Below are 22,012 nucleotides of genomic sequence, written 5' to 3'. Positions count from 1 at the left end.
GGGACTCCCATGTGGCTCCAGGTTTTCCCAGTCGATCTCCCTGTGGTTGAAATCGCCCATTACCAGTAACTTTGCTCTGCTCGAATGAGCTCTTCTTGCCACCTCAGCCAGTGTGTCCACCATCACCCTGTTGTTTTCTTCGTACTCCTCTCTTGGCCTCCTGCAGTTCTGTGGTGGGTTATACATCACTCCAATGACTACTTTATGTTCTCCGGACTGAATTGTACCTACAATGTAGTCTCTTTCTCCAATCATGTCCATGCCTTCCATTTCCTCAAATCCCCATCGGTGTTTTATGAGCAGTGCAACCCCTCCTCCCCCTCTACTCCTATCTTTCCTCAGGATCTGATATCCCATTGGGAAGATTGTGTCTGTTATTGTCTCAGCGAGTTTTGTTTCTGTGACTGCTATGATGTCTGGGGATTTTTCACTGATTCTTTCGTTCCACTCCTCATGTTTATTCGTTACTCTATCTGCGTTTGTGTACCAAACTTTCAGTTTCTTTTCTATTATTGTGGTCATGCAAGAATATTGGGGTTGGGAGAGCGAGAGCCTTGGTGGGGGCCTATATGGGGCTGTGGTGTAGGTGGGGTTTGTGATGATGGGGGTGGGGTCAGAATGCCCATAAGGGACAGCTGTTGGGGTGAGGTTTGTGATATGGGGGTTGGTGGCAGAGGGAACAGTGAGTGGGTTGTAGTATAGGTTGCTCATTTGTGTTGGGAATGTCGCGGTTGGAGTCTTTAGGTGGGAGATTCTGTGGGGTGTGTTTGCCCTTCCTCCTGTGTCTGGGTCCTGCTCATCTTCGTCATTGCCTCTCGTTCCTCCTTGCGTCTCTGTACCCTCTCTTTCAGTGTAGTCCTTTCTTCTTGTGTTCTGTCGCGGTTGAGGTATACTCTCTGGTACCCCTGTTTGTCCCTCAGTCGTACTTTCTCTTGCAGAATCCTGGTTCGAACTGATTCTTCCTTGAAAGTTACTTTGACAGGCCGTATCCTTCCACTCGCAAACCACCCAATTCTCTGAAAATTTGTCACCTGGGTCATATCGCCCTCACCTATTGTTTTCATGATGCCTTCAATCATTTTTTTCTCCTCCTGTTTTATTTCTTCAAAGTTGTCCCTCTTGGCTTCTTGGAGCCCATACACAAAAACTGACCTCGCCCTTTCCTCCTCCCACTGAGTCTCCATCTGCTTCCTCTGAGGCATTTTATTTCCTTCCATTGACATGTTCTTGCCTTCAGTCCCTGTCATATCTGAAACTTCTATTCTCAGTGAACTGTCTTTCATGACCAGCTGTCCCTTGCTACTACAGTTGGCTGTTAGAATCTCTGCATATAGCATACCTTCATTGTCTTCGGACCTGTCATTTGATCTTAGTGTGCTCCTCGTCTTTTCCCTGGCCCCACGTGGGTCTGATAGGGCCTTCACATAAGGCATGTCTCCGTTGTTGCTTACTGTCCCCTTGTCTGAGCCTGACATTGAATTTCTTGATGTCACATCTGAATTGTCATTTGTCTCTCTAATCTGTTTCAGGCTTTGCAGTTTCTCTTCTAAGCACTGTATCCTAGCTTCTGCTGCTAAGACCTGTACTTCCCACTTCCTGCACTCTTCAGCTATCCGCTCCTCCATTTTCTTACCAAGCTCTACTGTCTTCCTTCCCCACTCTTCCTCCCTTTTTTTGGAGCTCTAACTCCCAGTCTTTCCTCCCTGGTTCATCTACCAGATCTCTGGTTTTCCATCCTCTAGGGCCACCCATTTTTTTTTTATTATTATTATTACCACAGACAGAAGGCTAGAGGAGGGAGAGGGGGAGAGAGAAAGGGTAGAAAGAGGGAGAGAGAGGAGAGAGAAAGGGTAGAAAGAGGTAGAGAGAGGAGAGAGTATAGGGGAGAGGGATAAGACGAAGGGGGAGAGAGAGAGAAATGTGAAGGGGGAGAGAAAGGTTAGAGAGAGGGAGAAAGAGAGGGAGAGAGAGGGAGAGAGAGAGAGAGGGAGAAAGGAGGGTGAGGGAAAAGGCTATGAGAGAGAGAAATGTGAGGGAGGGGTAGAAATATAGAAAAGGGGAGATGGAGAGAGAATCCTATAGAGAGAGAGGAGGGTGAGGGATAGGGTTATGGGAGTGAGGGAGTGAGGGAGAGAGAGAGAGAGAGAGAGAGAGAGAGAGAGAGAGAGAGAGAGAGAGAGTAGGGGGAAGGGGAGGGAAAAAGGCTATGAGAGAGAGAAATGCAAGGGAGGGGGAGAGAGAAAGATAGGAGGGAGGAGGGAGTGAAGGCAAGAGCATTGGAGGGGAAAGGTCTGTGGGGGAGGGAAAGGTGTGTGGGGGGGTGAGGGGACGTGGTCAAATTCCAAGGATCAGCTGTGTGAATGAGTGGGTGTGTGTACTCACCTAGTTGTGGTTTCAGGGGTCGAGACTCAGCTCCTGGCCCCGAGTGTGTATGTGTGCGCGCGCGTGTGTGTGTGAGCACGTCAGTTGTTTATATGTCCCAGAAATACATTTCACCTCTGTGTATCCGTAATACTAATAAGATACCATTAACACTGAGAGTAATTCTAATAATTATAATACTAGCGTGTGTTAACGAGTCTTTCTTTCACCCAGTTATGTACTACCTTTTACTACATGTGTACCCAATACTTGCTTCTCAGATTATACTGTCTTTGTGTCCTAAAACATTATCTCTCGAAACTGTTGTCAGGGCTGTAGTCCCATTAGCCCCGACTTAATCCTCCTGCCTATTCCTTGCTCCTACAAATTTTATCTTCCTACTACTGCTAGGTGTTGTGTATATGATAATCGCTCTGGAGCAGGGTTTGTGATAGTCAGCTACTAGTGATTGTAGGGCCGGCTCTACCACTCAAAACTTCCCGCCAACCACAAACAGGTGATTTGTACATTACAACTCAGAGGGGACGTCCATCCAGATGCCTGATGTACGATGCTCGCTGTACGATGACTCGTGAACCTCGCCCTTCTGCCTCTGACTTCTTCAGCTATTCTTTTCTCGTTGCCCTTTTGAGTCCTCATTTACCACACTTATCACTTGTATACTGCTACTTTTATAATTTACACTTCACTTTTGGTAAGTACACTTCTTATTTGTGATGACACCCAACCTGTTATGGCGGCGCTACTTCCTCAGGCCTACTGCTGCCACCTTCTCTGCTTATATATATTTATGTATATGTATGTATATATACATATATCCCCTTTCTGGCTAGCTTGTTCACGCTGGCTGTGTGCTACATCACAGTTTCTCGTTAGCCAACCTCTCTTAATTCTATTTGATCTTTTCTCTTTAGTCACTCGCTTTGTACTTTGTATATTTGTAACAGTGTGGCAACAAGTGCCAACTAGGCCTCAACGAACTGGCACTTTGAAATTTTGTTGTATAATTTCAGGCTTTCTCTCGCCTTTACTTTATTTTTTTTTTGCTAATACTTTGGTTATCACTTGTAGGGTTGTTCACTGACGTTGTCACTAACACTGGTTGCTTCTAGCTGCTAAAGCACGCCCTAAAAGCACTAAGATTCTCGGAGCCTGGCGCTTGTGACCCACTACACTACATGTAGTGTGTGTGTGTGTGTGTGTGTACTCACCTAATTGTACTCACCTAATTGTGGTTGCACGGGTCGAGACTCAGCTCCTGGCCCCGCCTCTTCACTGATCGCTACTGGGTCCTCTCTCTCTCTGCTTCCTGAGCTTTGTCATACCTCTTCTTAAAACTATGTATGGTTCCTGCCTCTACTACTTCACTTGCTAGGCTATTCCACTTGCTGACAACTATATGACTGAAGAAATACTTCCTAACGTCCCTGTGACTCGTCTGAGTCTTCAGCTTCCAGTTGTGACCCCTTGTCCCTGTGTCCCCTCTCTGGAACATCCTATCTCTGTTCACCTTGTCTATTCCCCACAGTATCTTGTATGTCGTTATCATGTCTCCCCTGACCCTTCTGTCCTCCAGTGTCGTCAGTCCGATTTCCCTTAACCTTCCCTCGTACGACATTCCCTTGAGCTCTGGGACTAGCCTTGTTGCAAACCTTTGTACTTTCTCTAACTTCTTGATGTGCTTGACCAGGTGTGGGTTCCAGACTGGTGCTGCATACTCCAGTATGGGCCTAACATACACAGTGTACAGTGTCTTGAAAGATTCCTTATTAAGGTATCAGAACGCTATTCTCAGGTTTGCCAGGCGCCCGTATGCTGCAGCAGTTATTTGGTTGATGTGTGCCTCCGGTGATGTGCTCGGTGTTATGGTCACCCCAAGGTCTTTCTCTCTGAGTGAGGTCTGTGGTCTTTGTCCACCCAGCCTATACTCTGTCTGCGGTCTTCTTTGCCCCTCCCCAATCTTCATGACTTTGCAAATGGCAGGATTGAATTCGAGAAGCCAGTTACTGGACCACATGTCCAGCCTGTCCAGGTCTCTTTGCAGTCCTGCCTCATCCTTGTCCAATTTAATTCTTCTCATCAACTTCACATCATCTGCGAACAGGGACACTTCAGAGTCTATTCCTTCCATCATGTCGTTCACATATATCAAAAATAGCACTGGTCCTAGAACTGACCCCTGTGGGACCCCGCTTGTAACAGGCGCGCGTGTGTGTGTGTGTGTGTGTGTGTGTGTGTGTGTGTGTGTGTGTGTGTGTGTGTGTGCATGTGTGTGTGTGTGTGTTTCTCCTTAAATCTCTTGCTGAGCCTTTCACACACCCACTGGTCATTTCTGGAGGGCTCCCCTCCTTCCTTTCTCGGCGGGCTGATTACTGATTATTGACTGTTCTTTTCCTCCTGATATGGCTCTACAACATCTTTGAGTCAGATGTGGCTTTCGATGCTTTATCACTCTCGTATTGCCACTGTGACTCCCTCCTTATCCATGCATATTTGTTTCTCGTGCTGTTAAAGAAAACCTACACCCGGTGCACAGACAGTGTAGGAAAAAAATCCCAATTCACTCTCCTAGCTTTCTATCTTTTTGGCTCATCTCCTTATTTTCCTGGGGCCATTGTCTTCTATACTTTCTCCACATTCTAGCACAGTTTTGACCTCTCTAATTCTTTCGGTGAACCAAGGGCTCCTTTTGCTTGTCTCATTGTTTCTGTTGCCCTTGGGTACGACCCTCTCGTCTGCCTCCCTGCACTTTGCGGTCACATATTCCATCATTTTATTTAATGTCATTCCCTCCATTTCTCTTTACTGCTGGAACTCCTGCAGGAATTTCCTCATGCCTGCGTAGTCCCCTATTTTGTAGTTTGGCTTCTCTAGTCTTTCTCATGCTGCTTCACTCTTCAATGTTAACTCTACAGCGTATTCGAAGCTCTGGATCACGTGATCACTAGCTCCACGGGGCCTTTTTTATGTGATATCCCCAATGTCTGAACTGCTCAAGGTTGATGCATGAGGTTTTCCAACAGTGCCACCTCCATCATCTTAGCTCTCCACATTTCTGATCCTCCTTGTGGTTCCAGGTTTTCTCTCTCAATCTCCTTGTGACTGAAATCACCAACAATTATTAACTTTCCCCGATCCATATTGGGCCTTCTGGCCAACTCAGCTGGTGTATCCACCATTGCTCTTTAGCTCTCATTGTACTGTTGTCTTGGCCTTCTGCTATTCTGTGGTGATATGTACATCACTGCAATAATTATCTTGGGGTTCCCAATTCAAAGTGTCCCTACTATGTAGTCCCTTGCATCCCTGTAATTCCTCAAAGCTCCACTGTTTTTTATATGCATCACAACTCCTCCTCTGCCTCTGTTCCCTCTGTCTTTCCTTTGGAAAGATCGTGTTTGTTATCATTCCTATGAGCTTTTTATATGTAAGTTCTATGATATCTGAAAATGCTTCCAAGATATTTTCACTCCTCACAATTGTTTTTCCATTCGTTTGTGTACCATACCTCCAGTACGGTATTTAGGGAGACTGTGGGGGATGGAGTAGTAGGAGACCTGATAGGATGCTATGGGAGGCTGCTGTGGAGGTGGGGATTGTGCTAGTGATGGGTTCTGTGAGTGTGGAGTGTGGGTTTTTTGGGTTCATTTGTTTGGTGGTGGTGGGACATTAGGGACTGACATTATTCTGTGGGTGGCTGTGCTGATGGTTGTGTTTGCTGGTTCTATCCTTGTCTCTCTTTCCTGTCCCTTGTGCCTTTGTATTCTCTCAGATTCCATCGTTCTGTTCGTGTTCTGTCATAGTTGAGATACACTCACTGGTATTTTGATGAGTTCTTTAGCCATGGTTTCTGTTGCAGGATCCTGTTTACACCATTTCTGCCTCGAAAATCAATTTGTCTGGATTATTTTTTCCCTCAAGTATCCCCCTAGTCTCTGATTTTTTTTGTGTGTATAGCAGTCTTTCAGTAACTGTAAATAAATTTACTTTTTATTTACCATGACTGATTACCTAAAACTCCTCCTCTCCTTACACCTTTCTACTTTGTATTAGACTGATGAAGCCACTGTGTGGCGAAACGTTTCCTGAATAAAGATTCCCATATGTTGCATAAGTGTCTCAATCTTCAACTTGTCGGTTTTTCAAACCATTCATCACTGTCAGACACTGCAGCATCATGGGATCTTGTTACAAAAAATTCTTCAACACTTGTCCAACCTTTGGATGAAGACCTACTTCGACTAGTGGATGGTACCACTATGACCCCGCCTTCTCCTGCTTCTCATCACCTGAATACAGTATATAAGTCACGTCTACGGCCCTATGCTGTACATTCTATAAGACTGATGGACTGAACACATCGACTTCAGGCTGATGGACTGATTTCCTCAAACTCCTCCTCTCCTTACACCTTTCTACTTTGTATTGGACTGATGAAGCCACTGTGTGGCGAAACGTTTCTTGAATAAAGATTCCCATATGTTGAATAAGTGTCTCAATCTTCAACTTGTCGGTTTTTCAAACCATTTATCACACAATACCCAATGGTTAACGATATTACTTAGAAAAGCATTGGGTATGCATTATATTTTGGGCAGATTAATACTAAATAAAATGGAACTTATTTTAAAACTGCTGTAATAAAACCGAATGATATAATAATTCCGAGAAGATGTGGATAAAGACACTTGTGTACTGTTCACGATGTTTACTGAACAGTCTGCCATGTACAGTTTCTTTTGTACTTCTGGCCCGAAACATTTCCTTTACTAAATGTAGTGAACTATACACGGGTGTCAGTTTATCCACAGTCCTACAATGGTCAGATCACTGACAGTGATAAGGATATGTGTGAAATTCTAAATACCTACTTCATCTCAGTTTTCACCCGGGAAAATACTAGCAATATTCCTGAAATAATAGATTATGTAGAACAGGATGATAATAAACTATATACGATTGCGGTAGCTAGTGACATGGTCCTCAGACAAATAGAGAAACTAAAACCTAACAAATCCCCAGGCCCTGATGATCTGTTTGCAAGGGTGTTAAAGGAATGTAAAGAGGAACTTAGCATACCTTTGGCTAATCTTTTTAACATATCACTACAAACTGGCATAGTGCCTGATAAGTGGAAAATGGCCAATGTAATGCCTATTTACAAGGCAGGTGACAGGTCCTTGGATTCGAACTGTAGACCAATAAGCCTTACCTCCATAGTGGGAAAATTTATGGAATCAATAATTGCCGAAGCAATTCATAGCCATCTTGACAAGCAGAGATTGATTAATGAATCTCAACACGGTTTTACAAAGGGGCATTCCTGTCTTACGAATTTACTAACTTTTTTCACTAAGGTGTTTGAGGAGGTAGATCATGGTAATGAATACGATATTGTGTATATGGACTTCAGTAAGACTTTCGATAGAGTTCCACACCAGAGGCTATTGAGGAAAATTAAGGCACACGAAATAGGAAAAAAAATTTCCTGGGTAGAGGCATGGCTGAAAAATAGACAGCAGAGAGTTTGCATAAATGGAGAGAAATCAGAATGGGGGCACGTCACAAGTGGTGTTCCTCAGGGGTCAGTGTTGGACCCGTTGTTGTTCACAATTTACATAAACGACATAAATGAGGAAATAAATAGCGACATATGCAAATTTGCTGATGACACCAATTTAGGCAGTCCAATACTTTCTAATGAGGACACTAGAGCACTCCAGGATGATTTGAATAGACTGATGCAATGGTCAGAGAAGTGGCAGATGCAATTTAATATTGACAAATGCAAAGTTCTAAATGTTGGACAGTTAAATAACCATGCCACATATAAACTAAATAATGTAGATCTTAATACTACTGATTGCAAAAAGGATTAAAGAGTTCTGGTTAGCAGTACTCTAAAACCAAGACAACAGTGCATTAGTGTTCACAATAAAGCTAACAGAATTCTTGGCTTCATATCAAGAAGTATAAATAATAGAAGTCCTCAGGTTGTTCTTCAACTCTATATATCCTTGGTTAGGCCTCATTTAGACTATGCTGCTCAGTTCTGGTCACCGTATTACAGAATGGATATAAATGCTCTGGAAAACGTACAGAGGAGGATGACAAAGATGATCCCATGTATCAGAAATCTTCCCTATGATGATAGACTGAGGGCCCTGAATCTGCACTCTCTCGAAAGGCGTAGAATTAGGGGGGATATGATCGAGGTGTATAAATGGAAAACAGGATTAAATAAAGGGGTTGTAAATAGTGTGCTGAAAATTTCCAGTCAAGACAGGACTCACAGCAATGGTTTCAAGTTGGAAAAATTCAGATTCCAGAAGGATTTAAGAAAGCACTGGTTTGGTAATAGAGTTGTGGATGAGTGGAACAAACTCCCGAGTACAGTTATTCAGGCTAAAACGGTGTGTAGTTTTAAAAATAGGTTAGATAAATACATGAGTGGGTGTGGGTGGGTGTGAGTTGGACATGACTAGCTTGTGTTGCTGGGTCTGGTGCAGTGCTCCATCCTTGAGTGGAGGTGACCAGACTGGGTGGGTCATTGGGCTAATCCAGGGGGGCGTCATTGGTCTAATCCGGGGGGATGCATGGACCTGCTCTGCATGGGTCAGTAGGCCTGTTGCAGCGTTCCTTCTTTCTTATGTTCTTATGTACTCAGGACAGGACAGTATTTGAGCTTAGTAATTCTAACATCATTCACACTGCCTACTATGTTGTTGTAAAAAACGTGGTTGGTGATGAGAGCTGAAGAGGAGCTCTGTCATACCGTTATATACAGGAAAAGGTGTATTGGTAATATTTGCATATTAATGATTTAAATTCAGCAAATATGACATTATCATTACGTCATTAGTATAACAGCTACAGTTTTAATGAATAAGACACATGTGCAACACTTTGGCATCATAACTGGGCAATAAAAACATCTCAGTGTTACACGTGTCTTATTCATCAAAGGCGTAATTAAAATCCCATAATCGATCATAGCATTCTAAATCAGCCATTTGTTCATTATTTATTAACTTAGATTTTTACCTATTCATTCGTTAACCTTGATCCATGTGCATAAATTCTAACAGCGTCTCTGAGAGAAATTTCAAATTTTACCTTCTTCAGTCGTGATGCGGTTGATTATGTTTGTCATGTTAGGTGGTGGATCTCCTGACAGGTCGAGCAGCAAGAGTGGCTGACCCTTTGGCACACAGCGAGTAAGAGCGTCCTGTAACACGGTCACCCGTGCTCCACCCAGTCCCTGGGGAATTATCTTATCAAAGTCTTGTTCCTGGATAACTTCCAGGCCATTTGGGGCTTCGTGCTGCTGTATCCACCGTGTGCCCTGGTCGTCAGGATCAACTAGCAGAGGCCATCTGTAATCATGCACAAGTGGACAGTAATAAAGTAGAGGCCCTACATCAAATGGGGAAAAGAGCGGTAATAGAATATGATCCTAGGAAGAGAAGGGCAGCTGAAATTCCTCATAATCGTAGGCAGTCACCAGCATCAAGGCACCCTACCCCCCCCATCATGAAAGGCAACAAAACTATGATTACATGCAAATACGATGTTATAACTGCGACAACTATTAGCATAGACATACCAAAGAATACTAGGTCAGCCTACTGATATCATTCTAGCATCTAACCTGTTCCTGGCTTTGCAATAAGTTGCAGTTTTTAATTTTGGGGGGATTAATTATTCTGAACTAAATTTTTTTTTGATTCTTATCACACTGGCCGATTCCCACCAAGGCAGGGTGGCCCGAAAAATAAAAACTTTCACCATCATTCACTCCATCACTGTCTTGCCAGAAGGGTGCTTTACACTACAGTTTTTAAACTGCAACATTAACACCCCTCCTTCAGAGTGCAGGCACTGTACTTCCCATCTCCAGGACTCAAGTCCGGCCTGCCGGTTTCCCTGAACCCCTTCATAAATGTTACTTTGCTCACACTCCAACAGCATGTCAAGTATTAAAAACCATTTGTCTCCATTCACTCCTATCAAACACGCTCACGCATGCCTGCTGGAAGTCCAAGCCCCTTGCACACAAAACCTCCTTTACCCCCTCCCTCCAACCTTTCTAAGGCCGACCCCTAACCCGCCTTCCTTCCACTACAGACTGATACACTCTTGAAGTCACTCTGTTTCGCTCCATTCTCTCTACATGTCCGAACCACCTCAACAACCCTTCCTCAGCTCTCTGGACAATAGTTTTGGTAATCCCGCACCTCCTAACTTCCAAACTACGAATTCTCTGCATTATATTCACACCACACATTGCCCTCAGACATGACATCTCCACTGCCTCCAGCCTTCTCCTCACTGCAACATTCATCACCCATACTTCACACCCATATAAGAGCGTTGGTAAAACTATACTCTCATACATTCCCCTCTTTGCCTCCAAGGACAAAGTTCTTCGTCTCCACAGACTCCTAAGTGCACTGATCACCCTTTTCCCCTCATCAATTCTGTGATTCACCTCATCTTTCATAGACCCATCCGCTGACACGTCCACTCCCAAATATCTGAATACATTCACCTCCTCCATACTCTCTCCCTCCAATCTGGTATCCAATCTTTCATCACCTAATCTTTTTGTTATCCTCATAACCTTACTCTTTCCAGTATTCACTTTTAATTTTCTTCTTTTGCACACCCTACCAAATTCATACACCAATCTCTGCAACTTCTCTTCAGAATCTCCCAAGAGCAGAGTGTCATCAGCAAAGAGCAACTGTGACAACTCCCACTTTATGTGTGATTCTTTATCTTTTAACTCCACACCTCTTGTCAAGACCCTCGCATTTACTTCTCTTACAACCCCATCTATAAATATATTAAACAACCACAGTGACATCACACATCCTTGTCTAAGGCCTACTTTTACTGTGAAATAATTTCCCTCTTTCCTACATACTCTAACTTGAGCCTCACTATTCTCGTAAAAACTCTTCACTGCTTTCAGTAACCTAGCTCCTACACCATACACCTGCAACATCTGCCACATTGCCCCCCTATCCACCCTGTCATACGCCTTTTCCAAATCCATAAATGCCACAAAGACCTCCTTAGCCTTATCTATATACTGTTCACTTATATGTTTCACTGTAAACACCTGGTCCACAAATCCCATACCTTTCCTAAAGCCTCCTTGTTCATCTGCTATCCTATTCTCTGTCTTAACCTTAATTCTTTCAATAATAACTCTACCATACACTTTAACAGGTATACTCAACAGACTTATCCCCCTATAATTTTTGCACTCTCTTTTGTCCCCTTTGCCTTTATACAAAGGATCTATGCATGCTCTCTGCCAATCCCTAGGTACCTTAACCTCTTCCAAACATTTATTAAATAATTGCACCAACCACTCCAAAACTATATCCCCACCTGCTTTTAACATTTCTATCTTTATCCCATCAATCCCGGCTGCCTTACCCCCTTTCATTTTACCTACTGCCTCACGAACTTCCCCCCCACTCACAACTGGCTCTTCCTCACTCCTACAAGATGTTATTCCTCCTTGCCCTATACACGAAATCACAGCTTCCCTATTTTCATCAACATTTAAGAATTCCTCAAAATATTCCCTCCATCCATTTAATAAATCTCCTCTCCTATTTTTAACTGACAAATCCATTTGTTCTCTAGGCTTCCTTAACTTGTTATTCTCACTCCAAAACTTTTTCTTATTTTCAACAAAATTTGTTGATAACATCTCACCCACTCTCTCATTTGCTCTCTTTTTACATTGCTTCACCACTCTCTTAATCTCTCTCTTTTTCACCATATACTCTTCCCCCCTTGCATCACTTCTACTTTGTAAAAACTTCTCATATGCTAACTTTTTCTCCCTTACTACTCTCTCTACATCATCATTCCACCAATCGCTCCTCTTCCCTCCCGCATCCACTTTCCTGTAACCACAAAATTCTGCTGAACACTCTAACACTACATTTTTAAACCTACCCCATACCTCTTCGACCCCATTGCCTATGCTCTCATTAGCCCATCTATCCTCCAATAGCTGTTCATATCTTACCCTAACTGCCTCCTCTTTTAGTTTATAAACCTTCACCTCTCTCTTCCCTGATGCTTCTATTCTTCTTGTATCCCATCTACCTTTTACTCTCAGTGTAGCTACAACTAGAAAGTGATCTGATATATCTGTGGCCCCTCTATAAACATGTACATCCTGAAGTCTACTCAACAGTCTTTTATCTACCAATACATAATCCAACAAACTACTGTCATTTCGCCCTACATCATATCTTGTATACTTATTTATCCTCTTTTTCTTAAAATATGTATTACCTATAACTAAACCCCTTTCTATACAAAGTTCAATCAAAGGGCTCCCATTATCATTTACACCTGGCACCCCAAACTTACCTACCACACCCTCTCTAAAAGTTTCTCCTACTTTAGCATTCAGATCCCCTACCACAATTACTCTCTCACTTGGTTCAAAGGCTCCTATACATTCACTTAACATCTCCCAAAATCTCTCTCTCTCCTCTGCATTCCTCTCTTCTCCAGGTTCATACACGCTTATTATGACCCACTTCTCGCATCCAATCTTTACTTTAATCCACATAATTCTTGAATTTACACATTCATATTCGCTTTTCTCCTTCCATAACTGATCCTTCAACATTACTACTACCCCTTCCTTTGCTCTAACTCTCTCAGATACTCCAGATTTAATCCCATTTATTTCCCCCCACCGAAACTCCCCTACCCCCTTCAGCTTTGTTTCGCTTAGGGCCATGACATCCAACTTCTTTTCATTCATAACATCAGCAATCATCTGTTTCTTATCATCCGCACTACATCCACGCACATTCAAGCATCCCAGTTTTATAAATATTATTATTATTACATCACGGGTTAAAATCTGGGTAAATAATAATCAACAAATATTAGTTTGAGAACTTTTATCAAACAAAAGTTATGTCTGAAGGTAAGAATATTTACTGATAAACTTAATGATGATGGAATTAGTCTCCACTAGATGTATAATGTCACTAACTTATTTATGAATACTATATATTTCTGTGCATTATATTTAAACTGAGTGTTTAGCAGTTTAGCTGGAAAACTGTACATTTTATATACTTAATGATCAAATATATCTGGCGAGTACCTGTACGGCACTGCACTCGAAAGTACTGAAATAAGTAATATATATGTGCGTAGTGTGTTTGGCAAGACCATCCATAAATACTGTAGCCTAACGTCTGACCAACAGACAAAATAAACAAAACTTGAACAGTAGAGTGACCAGTTCACCAAAGAGCAAAATGCGCAAAACAGCTGTGAGCAGCACAGTGTCAGACAGGGAAAATGAAAACACACATTTAAACAAAGTGGCAGTCAACTCATTTATCAGGCACTGGAATTAAGATGCCTTCTCGCACATGCCCAATGGTGTGACTAGATAGATGAAGAGTCCATCTTGAACAGTGAAGGCAGAGATGTCTCAAATCTAATCAGCTAACGTGCAAAATCCCCGACACATCAATAAGGTTATCAATGCATGGGAGTGATAATAATCAGTACGCCCTCCTAAAACTACCATCAGGTTTGGGAACTAATATGCAGCGTGAAGCCCAAGTACCTTTACTGAGTTTTATCAACCCATACGGTGGCAGAAAGTCGACTTCTTTCCTCAGTGCTGGGTGCTTCTTAGAACTCATCCTATAAGGAGATTGTTTTATAGTGGATGCACCCTGTACGTCCACATCATGTACAAGAGGACTATATAGCTTTTAGGAGGAGTACAGCATATAGGAACACTGCCAAACAAACAAGGGTATTGAAGTGTCATCTGTTTTATCAACAACTTTTTCTGTATCAAGATTCCCCTCAAGGAAGGTTCCTTGATGTTGGTGAGGGGCTCTTGATTTAGGGAATTGGATCTGTGCTCCAGTTCCCCGAATTAAGCCTGAATGCCTTCCACATATCCCCCCCCCCCCCAGGCGCTGTATAATCCTCCGGGTTTAGCGCTTCCCCCTTGATTATAATAATAATAATGTATCAAGATTACTTAGAAAAATATCAAGTGATTTAGTGTCAGAGAATTTTTTAAACACATTTCTATACACCAAGAAAGCATAGTTGTAGTAGGTACAGGACTAGACCAGTGAACCTTGATTTTATTAATGTGGTAAACATGTCCATATTCTTCCCAGGCGAGTGTACAATTTACATCAATAAAGTGTTTGACTCCTACAGGGAATCATTATATTTGGCTTGTAGAGCATAGCCTGGTAATTATTTTTGAGCCATTACCTTATCACTTGTTATAAAGGAACGAGGAAAATCTGGAACAGATATGAGAGGAGCATGTGGCGGAGCCTGAGTAGGCTTGTCCCTCAAATGACAGTATGGCAACATTGCATATGGTCAGAGACTGTTTCCTTCATTTTAGGTCACGTGAAGTCTTTAATTAGTTCACCATCTGTTCAAAAAATGCTCCTTCTAAAAGACAGGTGTTAGCAAATCTATAACTTGCTCACAAACTATTCCTACTATAACTGCATGATGCTTCACTGTCACGGAAACATTCTCAGCTGTGAATTTGCAAGTACATCTGTTCATAAGTACACTGTTGCATTAATATTAACAGCTGTCAAGATCCTTTGCTTCTGTCTCTGCTATCACTATATATCTCTCATAAACGAGAATTCTGATTTCAGACGTGTCCTGACTGGGCATTTTGGTCCAAGTCGGACCAAAATGTCGTCGTAAGCTCCTATGTGCGGGTTATTTGTGTATTGTTCCAGTCACGACATTGTGCTTTTTTTTTTTTGTTAAGCTATGGATGTGTCTTGAGTTCTGACTAGCATCTACTCTGTCGTAGTCTGGGGTTTGCAAGTTTCTTAACTCACAGTAAGTAATTTGGGAGTTTTTTTTTTTCTTGTATGGAGGACAAGTCGAGTCTCCCCAATTATAGTAATTTTTGTGTCCTTCCTTTCCTGATGCTGTGCCGCTCACGTCTACTATCAACATCTTGCTGTTTGGCTACTTGGTTTCTTTACTCCGTTTCTTGCCTCTGTTGGTCTATTCAGGGACTTGTTGTTTCGTCAATCACGTTTTATGTTGCCTTGACAACTACACAACAAACACAAATGCAATACATTTTTTAGTACTTTGCAGTATAGTAACAGACTAGATGATATCGCTTTCTAAGTAAATTACTTAAAATTCAGTTTAAATAAAATGTACAGAAATATTTAATATTGGTAATCAGTAAAGTACTGAAACTATGCACATCGGAGTGTGTAAATATTTGTAAGCTTATGGCACAGCTGTGATAAAGTACTTCTTTATATAGTGGACATAGAGGCCAGGTATTACACTGCTTTTATCTCAATTGGCATTTCTCGTGGTTCGTTTCCTTTCAAGGAAAGAACAAGTTATAGATAATACCTCTAGCGAGACTTATGTTGATGAAGCTTGTAGAGAAAACCTTACTTTATTTCCTTTAAGTATTATCACAAGAGCTTTGTAAAGAACTGAATGATCATGTCGGATCCAATAGGAATTTTTATTGACCTAAGAAAAGCTTTTGACACAGTAGACCACGACATCCTACTCCACAAACTTAACCATTACGGTATAAGAGGCCATGCGCTTGCTTATTTCAAATCTTACCTTACTAATAGGTATCAGTATGTCACCATTAAAGACACAGCATCAACAACACGGCCACTTGATATTGAAGTTCCGCAGGGAAGTGTCCTTGGTCCCCTGCTCTTCCTCATTGTGGCATGCAAAGAGTACGTAACCTTTATTCGGCGCATGGACACACCCTCATTTACAGGCTATCTCCCCCAACCAGCGAACCAGGTTGCTAAGAGTTGGTGATGGGGCCCCATCGTTCAACTAGTGACCAGGTTCTAGCCAATAAGAAGGTGGGATTGGCAATCGCAGAGGTTATGTGGATACCGCTCTCCTGTCTGCCCTTGTCATTCCCATTCTAGAGCTGGTTGAGCACGGTCTGCTATCTTGTGGCTTCTATTTCTGCCTTGCTTACCGTGACGTGCACTATACTTATTACTGTACATAGTGTACATATTGCTGTTCTAAATTTGTGAAGGATAATATAAGTCTAAACTTTTTCTGCTGTGTTTCTTTTGCTCCCATTACACCTGGGATAACAGGCCTTTGAAATCCTAGGTTGTAATATGGGTAGCCTGTCCGAGAGCTGGAGCTGGACTTAGAGAAACGGTTGAGCTTAGGTTGAAGCTTGTAGCAGGAACATTGTGTAGCATGCTGTCTCGCTTCGCTTTACAAATTTTGCGTGTCAGTTGCTTATGATCAGCCTTGCTATTGTGTGATCGTTCAACAGCTCGCTACTAGCTTGTTCAGTGTGCTCGCTTCGCTACGGTCAATCTTGTGTGCAGTCGGCTTTGCTTGTATGCGTATTCTGGAATCGTACTGTGCATAGCTAAGCGTGTTCTGCAAATTAACGTGTTACGTTGGTTTAGTGGAGGAGTCATCTAGTCCATGGGCTTCACCGTGCATCCTAGTAAAGAAGGCTGATGGAGGGTTTCGTATGTGCACAGACTACCGTAAAGTGAACGAGGTCACAATTACAGATGCTTACCCTCTTCCTCGTCTGGATGACGTAATTGACTTTGTGGGTAAGGCTACTTTTGTGTCCAAATTAGATCTCCTTAAAGGTTACTATCAGGTACCTTTGACAGATAAGGCGAAGGAAATCTCTGCCTTCGTAATTCCAGGAGGTCATTATCAATACAGTTACCCCCTTCGGAATGAAAAATTCCCCCTCTTCATTCCAGAAACTTATCCATCAGGCTATTAAAGGACTTGAAGGCACGGCAGCGTACCTAGATGATATTGTTGTGGTGTCTGATACTTGGGATCAACACCTACTTAGACTTAAGGCTCTGTTTGAGACCTTTAAGAGTTCCCATTTAACAGTTAATTTATCTAAATCTTCCTTTGGCCAGGCCACTGTCACTTTTCTAGGCCATGAAGTAGGTAGTGGTAATTTTGCACCTAAACTTGCTAAAGTTCTTTCGATTAAAGATTATCCAGTTCCTCATGATAGGAAATCTCTTCAACGTTTCCTAGGCATGATAGGATTTTACAGAAGATTCTGTAAGAATTTCTCAGATATTGTAGCCCCTCTTACCTCTCTTACCAGTCATAAAGTTCCCTTTAATTGGACGTCAGATTGTAACACTGCTTTTAATAAAGCAAAAAGATTATTGTGTACTGCACCCATTCTCCTGTCTCCAGACTTCTCCAAACCTTTTTCATTACAGGTTGATGCTTGTGAGTCTGGGGTTGGGGCGGTACTATTACAAATCGGGAACAAGGAGCTGCAGCCAATCGCATACTTTTCAGCCAAGTTCCAGCCACATCAGAGAGCTTACTCTACCATTGAAAAAGAAGCCCTCGCGCTGGTACTGGCTTTGGAGCATTTCGATGTTTATGTGGGCCAGACATCGCAGGTGGTCACAGTCTACAGTGATCACAACCCGTTAGTCTATCTCCAAGCCATGAAGAATCACAACACAAGGCTTATGCGTTGGACACTCAGGCTGCAGCCCTACAACATAAAAATTAAATATATTGCCGGCAAAGAAAATGTGTTGGCAGACTCTTTGCCAAGAGTCTAGTTTAATATTTTATTTAGGTTAGGATGTATTTGTGGTAACCCCCTTTCAAGCTCTTTTTTTTTATCCCCTGATGTGGGGTTTTTTTTTTAGTGAGGGGATGCGGGCTACCGTCCGCCTGTATCTTGGACCTATGTTGGCCTATCTGACTGCTGTCTGGCTCTGAGTTTAGGGTTTGGCTTTTGGTCACTAGGAAAGCTGAGCTCTATCTAAGAGTTGGATGGTGGAGAGGATAGGCGGTCCCATTATTTTGTGCCATGGCGGCACGGTTACCACTGGGAGGTAGCAGCCTAATCCTGAGCCTTCTCGGGGGTGGGGGTGTGGCATGCAAAGAGTACGTAACCTTTATCCGGCGCATGGACACACCCTCATTTACAGGCTATCTCCCCCAACCAGCGAACCAGGTTGCTAAGAGTTGGTGATGGGGCCCCATCGTTCAACTAGTGACCAGGTTCTAGCCAATAAGAAGGTGGGATTGGCAATCGCAGAGGTTATGTGGATACCGCTCTCCTGTCTGCCCTTGTCATTCCCATTCTAGAGCTGGTTGAGCACGGTCTGCTATCTTGTGGCTTCTATTTCTGCCTTGCTTACCGTGACGTGCACTATACTTATTACTGTACATAGTGTACATATTGCTGTTCTAAATTGGTGAAGGATAATATAAGTAAACTTTTTCTGCTGTGTTTCTTTTGCTCCCATTACACCTGGGATAACAGGCCTTTGAAATCCTAGGTTGTAATACTCATATACATCAATGATCTTCCAAATGTATCCCATTCTCTTTGCTGACAACACGACTTATGTCATCTCTCACCCTAATCTTGCCACCCTCAACACCATTGTTAACGAGGAGCTGATCAAAATATTGACTTGAATGACAGCCAATAAACTTACGCAGGAGGTGCACAAATTAACATTAAGATCGACAACACTCTAATTATCAGACATAATGAGGGCAAATTCCTAGGCCTATACCTTAACAACCTGAATTTCAGCACCCATATCCAACACATAACCAAAAAAGTATCCAAAACGGTTGGGATCCTCTCCAAGATATGATACTACGTGCCGCAAAATGCCCTTCTCACACTATACCACTCACTTATTTATCCATACCTCACTTATGCTATTTGTGCTTGGGGATCAACTGCAGCAACACACCTAAAGCCAATAATAACCCAACAAAAAGCTGCAGTAAGAATAATCACTAAATCCCATCCCTGGCAACACACCCCCCACTCTTCATAGATCTAAACTTACTCCCTGTTCAGTACATCCACACTTACTACTGTGCAATCTACATCTACAGGACCTAAAACGCTTTCTTGATAGTTGTGACAGAACCCACAGGCACAACACCAGACACAAACATCTCTACGACATTCCCAGTGTCAGACTAAACCTTTACAAAAATTCAATGTATATCAAAGGCCCTAAAATCTGGAACACCCTACCTGAGAACTCTAGAACTGCAGACACATTCATCACCTTCAAAACTTCCATTAGAAAACATCTTATCTCCCTGATACACCCTGTCAACTAACTACACGAATACCACCTGGTGGTTCACACTTACACTCACTCACCCATTTGACCATAAACAGAAATATTAATCTCAATCTTAAAATAATGAATCCTGTGATACTCCAATACTGAAACTATGTACTGTGCCAAAACAAAAGCATTCACATTGCTAAACTCACAAACTAGTATTTAGTCACTTAGCCATAATACCAACTTACCTCATAATTTCAAATATTTTAAAATTAAGAATTAAACTAAGTCTTCCTGAAATGCCTAGCCATGCTAAGCGTTCTAGTGGTACACTCTGTAATCATTATTTTACTACATGTAAACCACACAATAACCAAATTCTGTAAACTCAGCATTGTAATCCTTATAGAGAATAAACTTTGAATTTGAATTTGAATTTACAAAGTCACACTGTGTGACTTTGTAAGTGGTCAAAGTCGGATCGAAGCATCGTCATAAGCTCTCTCCTATGTGAAGGTTATTTGTGAACAGCCAGAGAAAATATATAAAAAATCATTAATTATCATTAAGACTCTGTGAACAGAGTTGCAAAATATGAGATGTATGTTCCGGTTCACCAACAGATGTGTACTCTACCAGAGTCTACATGACGAGAGTGTTCTCAAAGACAGAGTGCATACCCAGCTAGTGAACTGCAAGTGCGGGATTCGATACTTTTGGCTTGTCCTAGAAGACAAACAAGTGAACACCAGTTTGGCAAGGTGAGCAGCCAATCAAAACTCTCGAATCTATCAGCTCAGAAAGTGCAATTTGTGTGTTACATCCTACCCATAAATGTAGCTAAATATATGAACAAAATAATACTATAAACCATGTTTTCTCTTTTGTTATTAACAAAAATAGCATAAGCAATAAAATATTAGATAAAATATTCAAATATGCATAATAATATCATTTTTTTGAGGACGTGACACACAGTAAATCCTCTATTTAATGACCTGGGAAATAAAAGGCAAAATCTGGTGGGTAATTTGATTTGAAAACAACGTGTAAAGACCATTGGTTACAGAACTGCTAGTTACTGTTAGGATCATAGCCACACTCATCATTACTGGTCACATGTTAGAGAACTGCTAGTTATTGTTAGGATCACAACCACAATCATCATTATCGGTTACATGTTCTCCTCTCGCTACAAGTTCATTAAATGTCGTGTTTAAAACATCTGAAACAAGAATATTTATTCTGAATTAAGTAAAATAAAAGTATCATATTTTTGCTGGAAAACAATTCCTACAAGTTGATGACACTGGGTAAGGTTATTGAGTGACTGACTACCTCCTGCCAAAGCTGACAGATTAATTAATAAAAAACTACTTTATCAACTGTCTCAAGAGCTATATTCGCCCGTGTCTGATTGAAGAAGCCTGTGTTCATTAAAAGAAAAGTGACGTACTTCACAGAGTGTTTGATGATGGTCGCATTCTGGAGCGAGAATGAATCAGTGGGCAGACCCTCGAGGCCCCAGGCACGGATCTGCAAGGCTGGTGCAAGTGCATCCACCAAGCTGAAGGAGTCAGTTACCTCCAGCTCCGAGGCCTTCACCGCTAAGCACCAGTCTTCTACCAACTGGTCTCTACAAATATGATTATTATTATTACATTTAATAGGGAATGATGAATGTACTGGGGTCTTATAACACTTGCGGAATGGGTTATAATCAAGTCTGATCACATGTAGGTGAGACTAGCTCCAATTTCTTGAACCAAGAACCCTTCACCAGCGTCAAGATCCCACCCCATGCTTTAAGGATTTTTTTTTTTGTCATTAATACATCAGTCTTTTCCCACCAAAAAGAAAAACTTTCATCATTCCCGAAAAAGAAAAACTTTCATCATCATTTACTCCATCACTGTCTTGCCAGAGGCGTTAATGTTGCAGTTATAAAACTGAAACATTAACACCTCTCCTTCAGAGTGCAGACACTGTACTTCCCATCTCCAGGACTCAAGTCCGACCTGCCAATTTCCCTGAATCCCTTCATAAATGTTACCTTGATCACACTCCAACAACACGCCAAGCCCTTAAAACCATTTGTCTTAACTCATTCCCATCTAACACGCTGACGCATGCCTGCTGGAAGTCAAAGTCCCTCACACACAAAACCTCATTTACCCCCTCCCTCCAACCTTTCCTAGGCCTATTCCTACCCCTCCTTCTTTCCACTACAGATTTAAATGCTCTCCAAGTTATTCTACTTTGTTTCACCCTCTCTAAATGTCCGAACCATCTCAACAATCTTTCCTCAACCCTCTGGATAATACTTTTAGTAACCCCTTCACCTCCTCTTAATTTCCAAACTATGGATTCTCTGCATTAAATTCACTCCACACTTTGCCCTTAGACGCGCCATCCCGCTGCCTTCAGCCTTCTCCTTGTTGCAACATTCACTGCCCATGCTTCACGCCCAT

At 42.1% G+C, this 22,012-nt stretch overlaps 1 protein-coding gene across 1 annotated transcript in view; it reads right to left on the bottom strand.

The window, feature by feature from the left end:
• The window catches only part of LOC128700454 (dynein axonemal heavy chain 7), a 166,430-nt gene that overhangs the window by 65,242 nt on the left and 79,176 nt on the right, over positions 1 to 22,012 (bottom strand). The window contains exons 5-6 of the mRNA XM_070080379.1: positions 20,998 to 21,177; positions 9,499 to 9,758 (exon numbers count right to left, since the gene is read on the bottom strand). Of these exons, the coding sequence (XP_069936480.1) occupies positions 9,499 to 9,758; positions 20,998 to 21,177 (440 nt within the window). The remainder of the gene's footprint in view (positions 1 to 9,498; positions 9,759 to 20,997; positions 21,178 to 22,012) is intronic.

The sequence above is a fragment of the Cherax quadricarinatus genome, unplaced genomic scaffold (assembly GCF_038502225.1).
Source record: "Cherax quadricarinatus isolate ZL_2023a unplaced genomic scaffold, ASM3850222v1 Contig370, whole genome shotgun sequence".
Lineage (NCBI taxonomy): Eukaryota > Metazoa > Arthropoda > Malacostraca > Decapoda > Parastacidae > Cherax > Cherax quadricarinatus.
The sequence above is the reverse complement of the archived record's forward strand: the minus strand, read 5'-3'. Positions and strand labels throughout refer to the sequence as shown.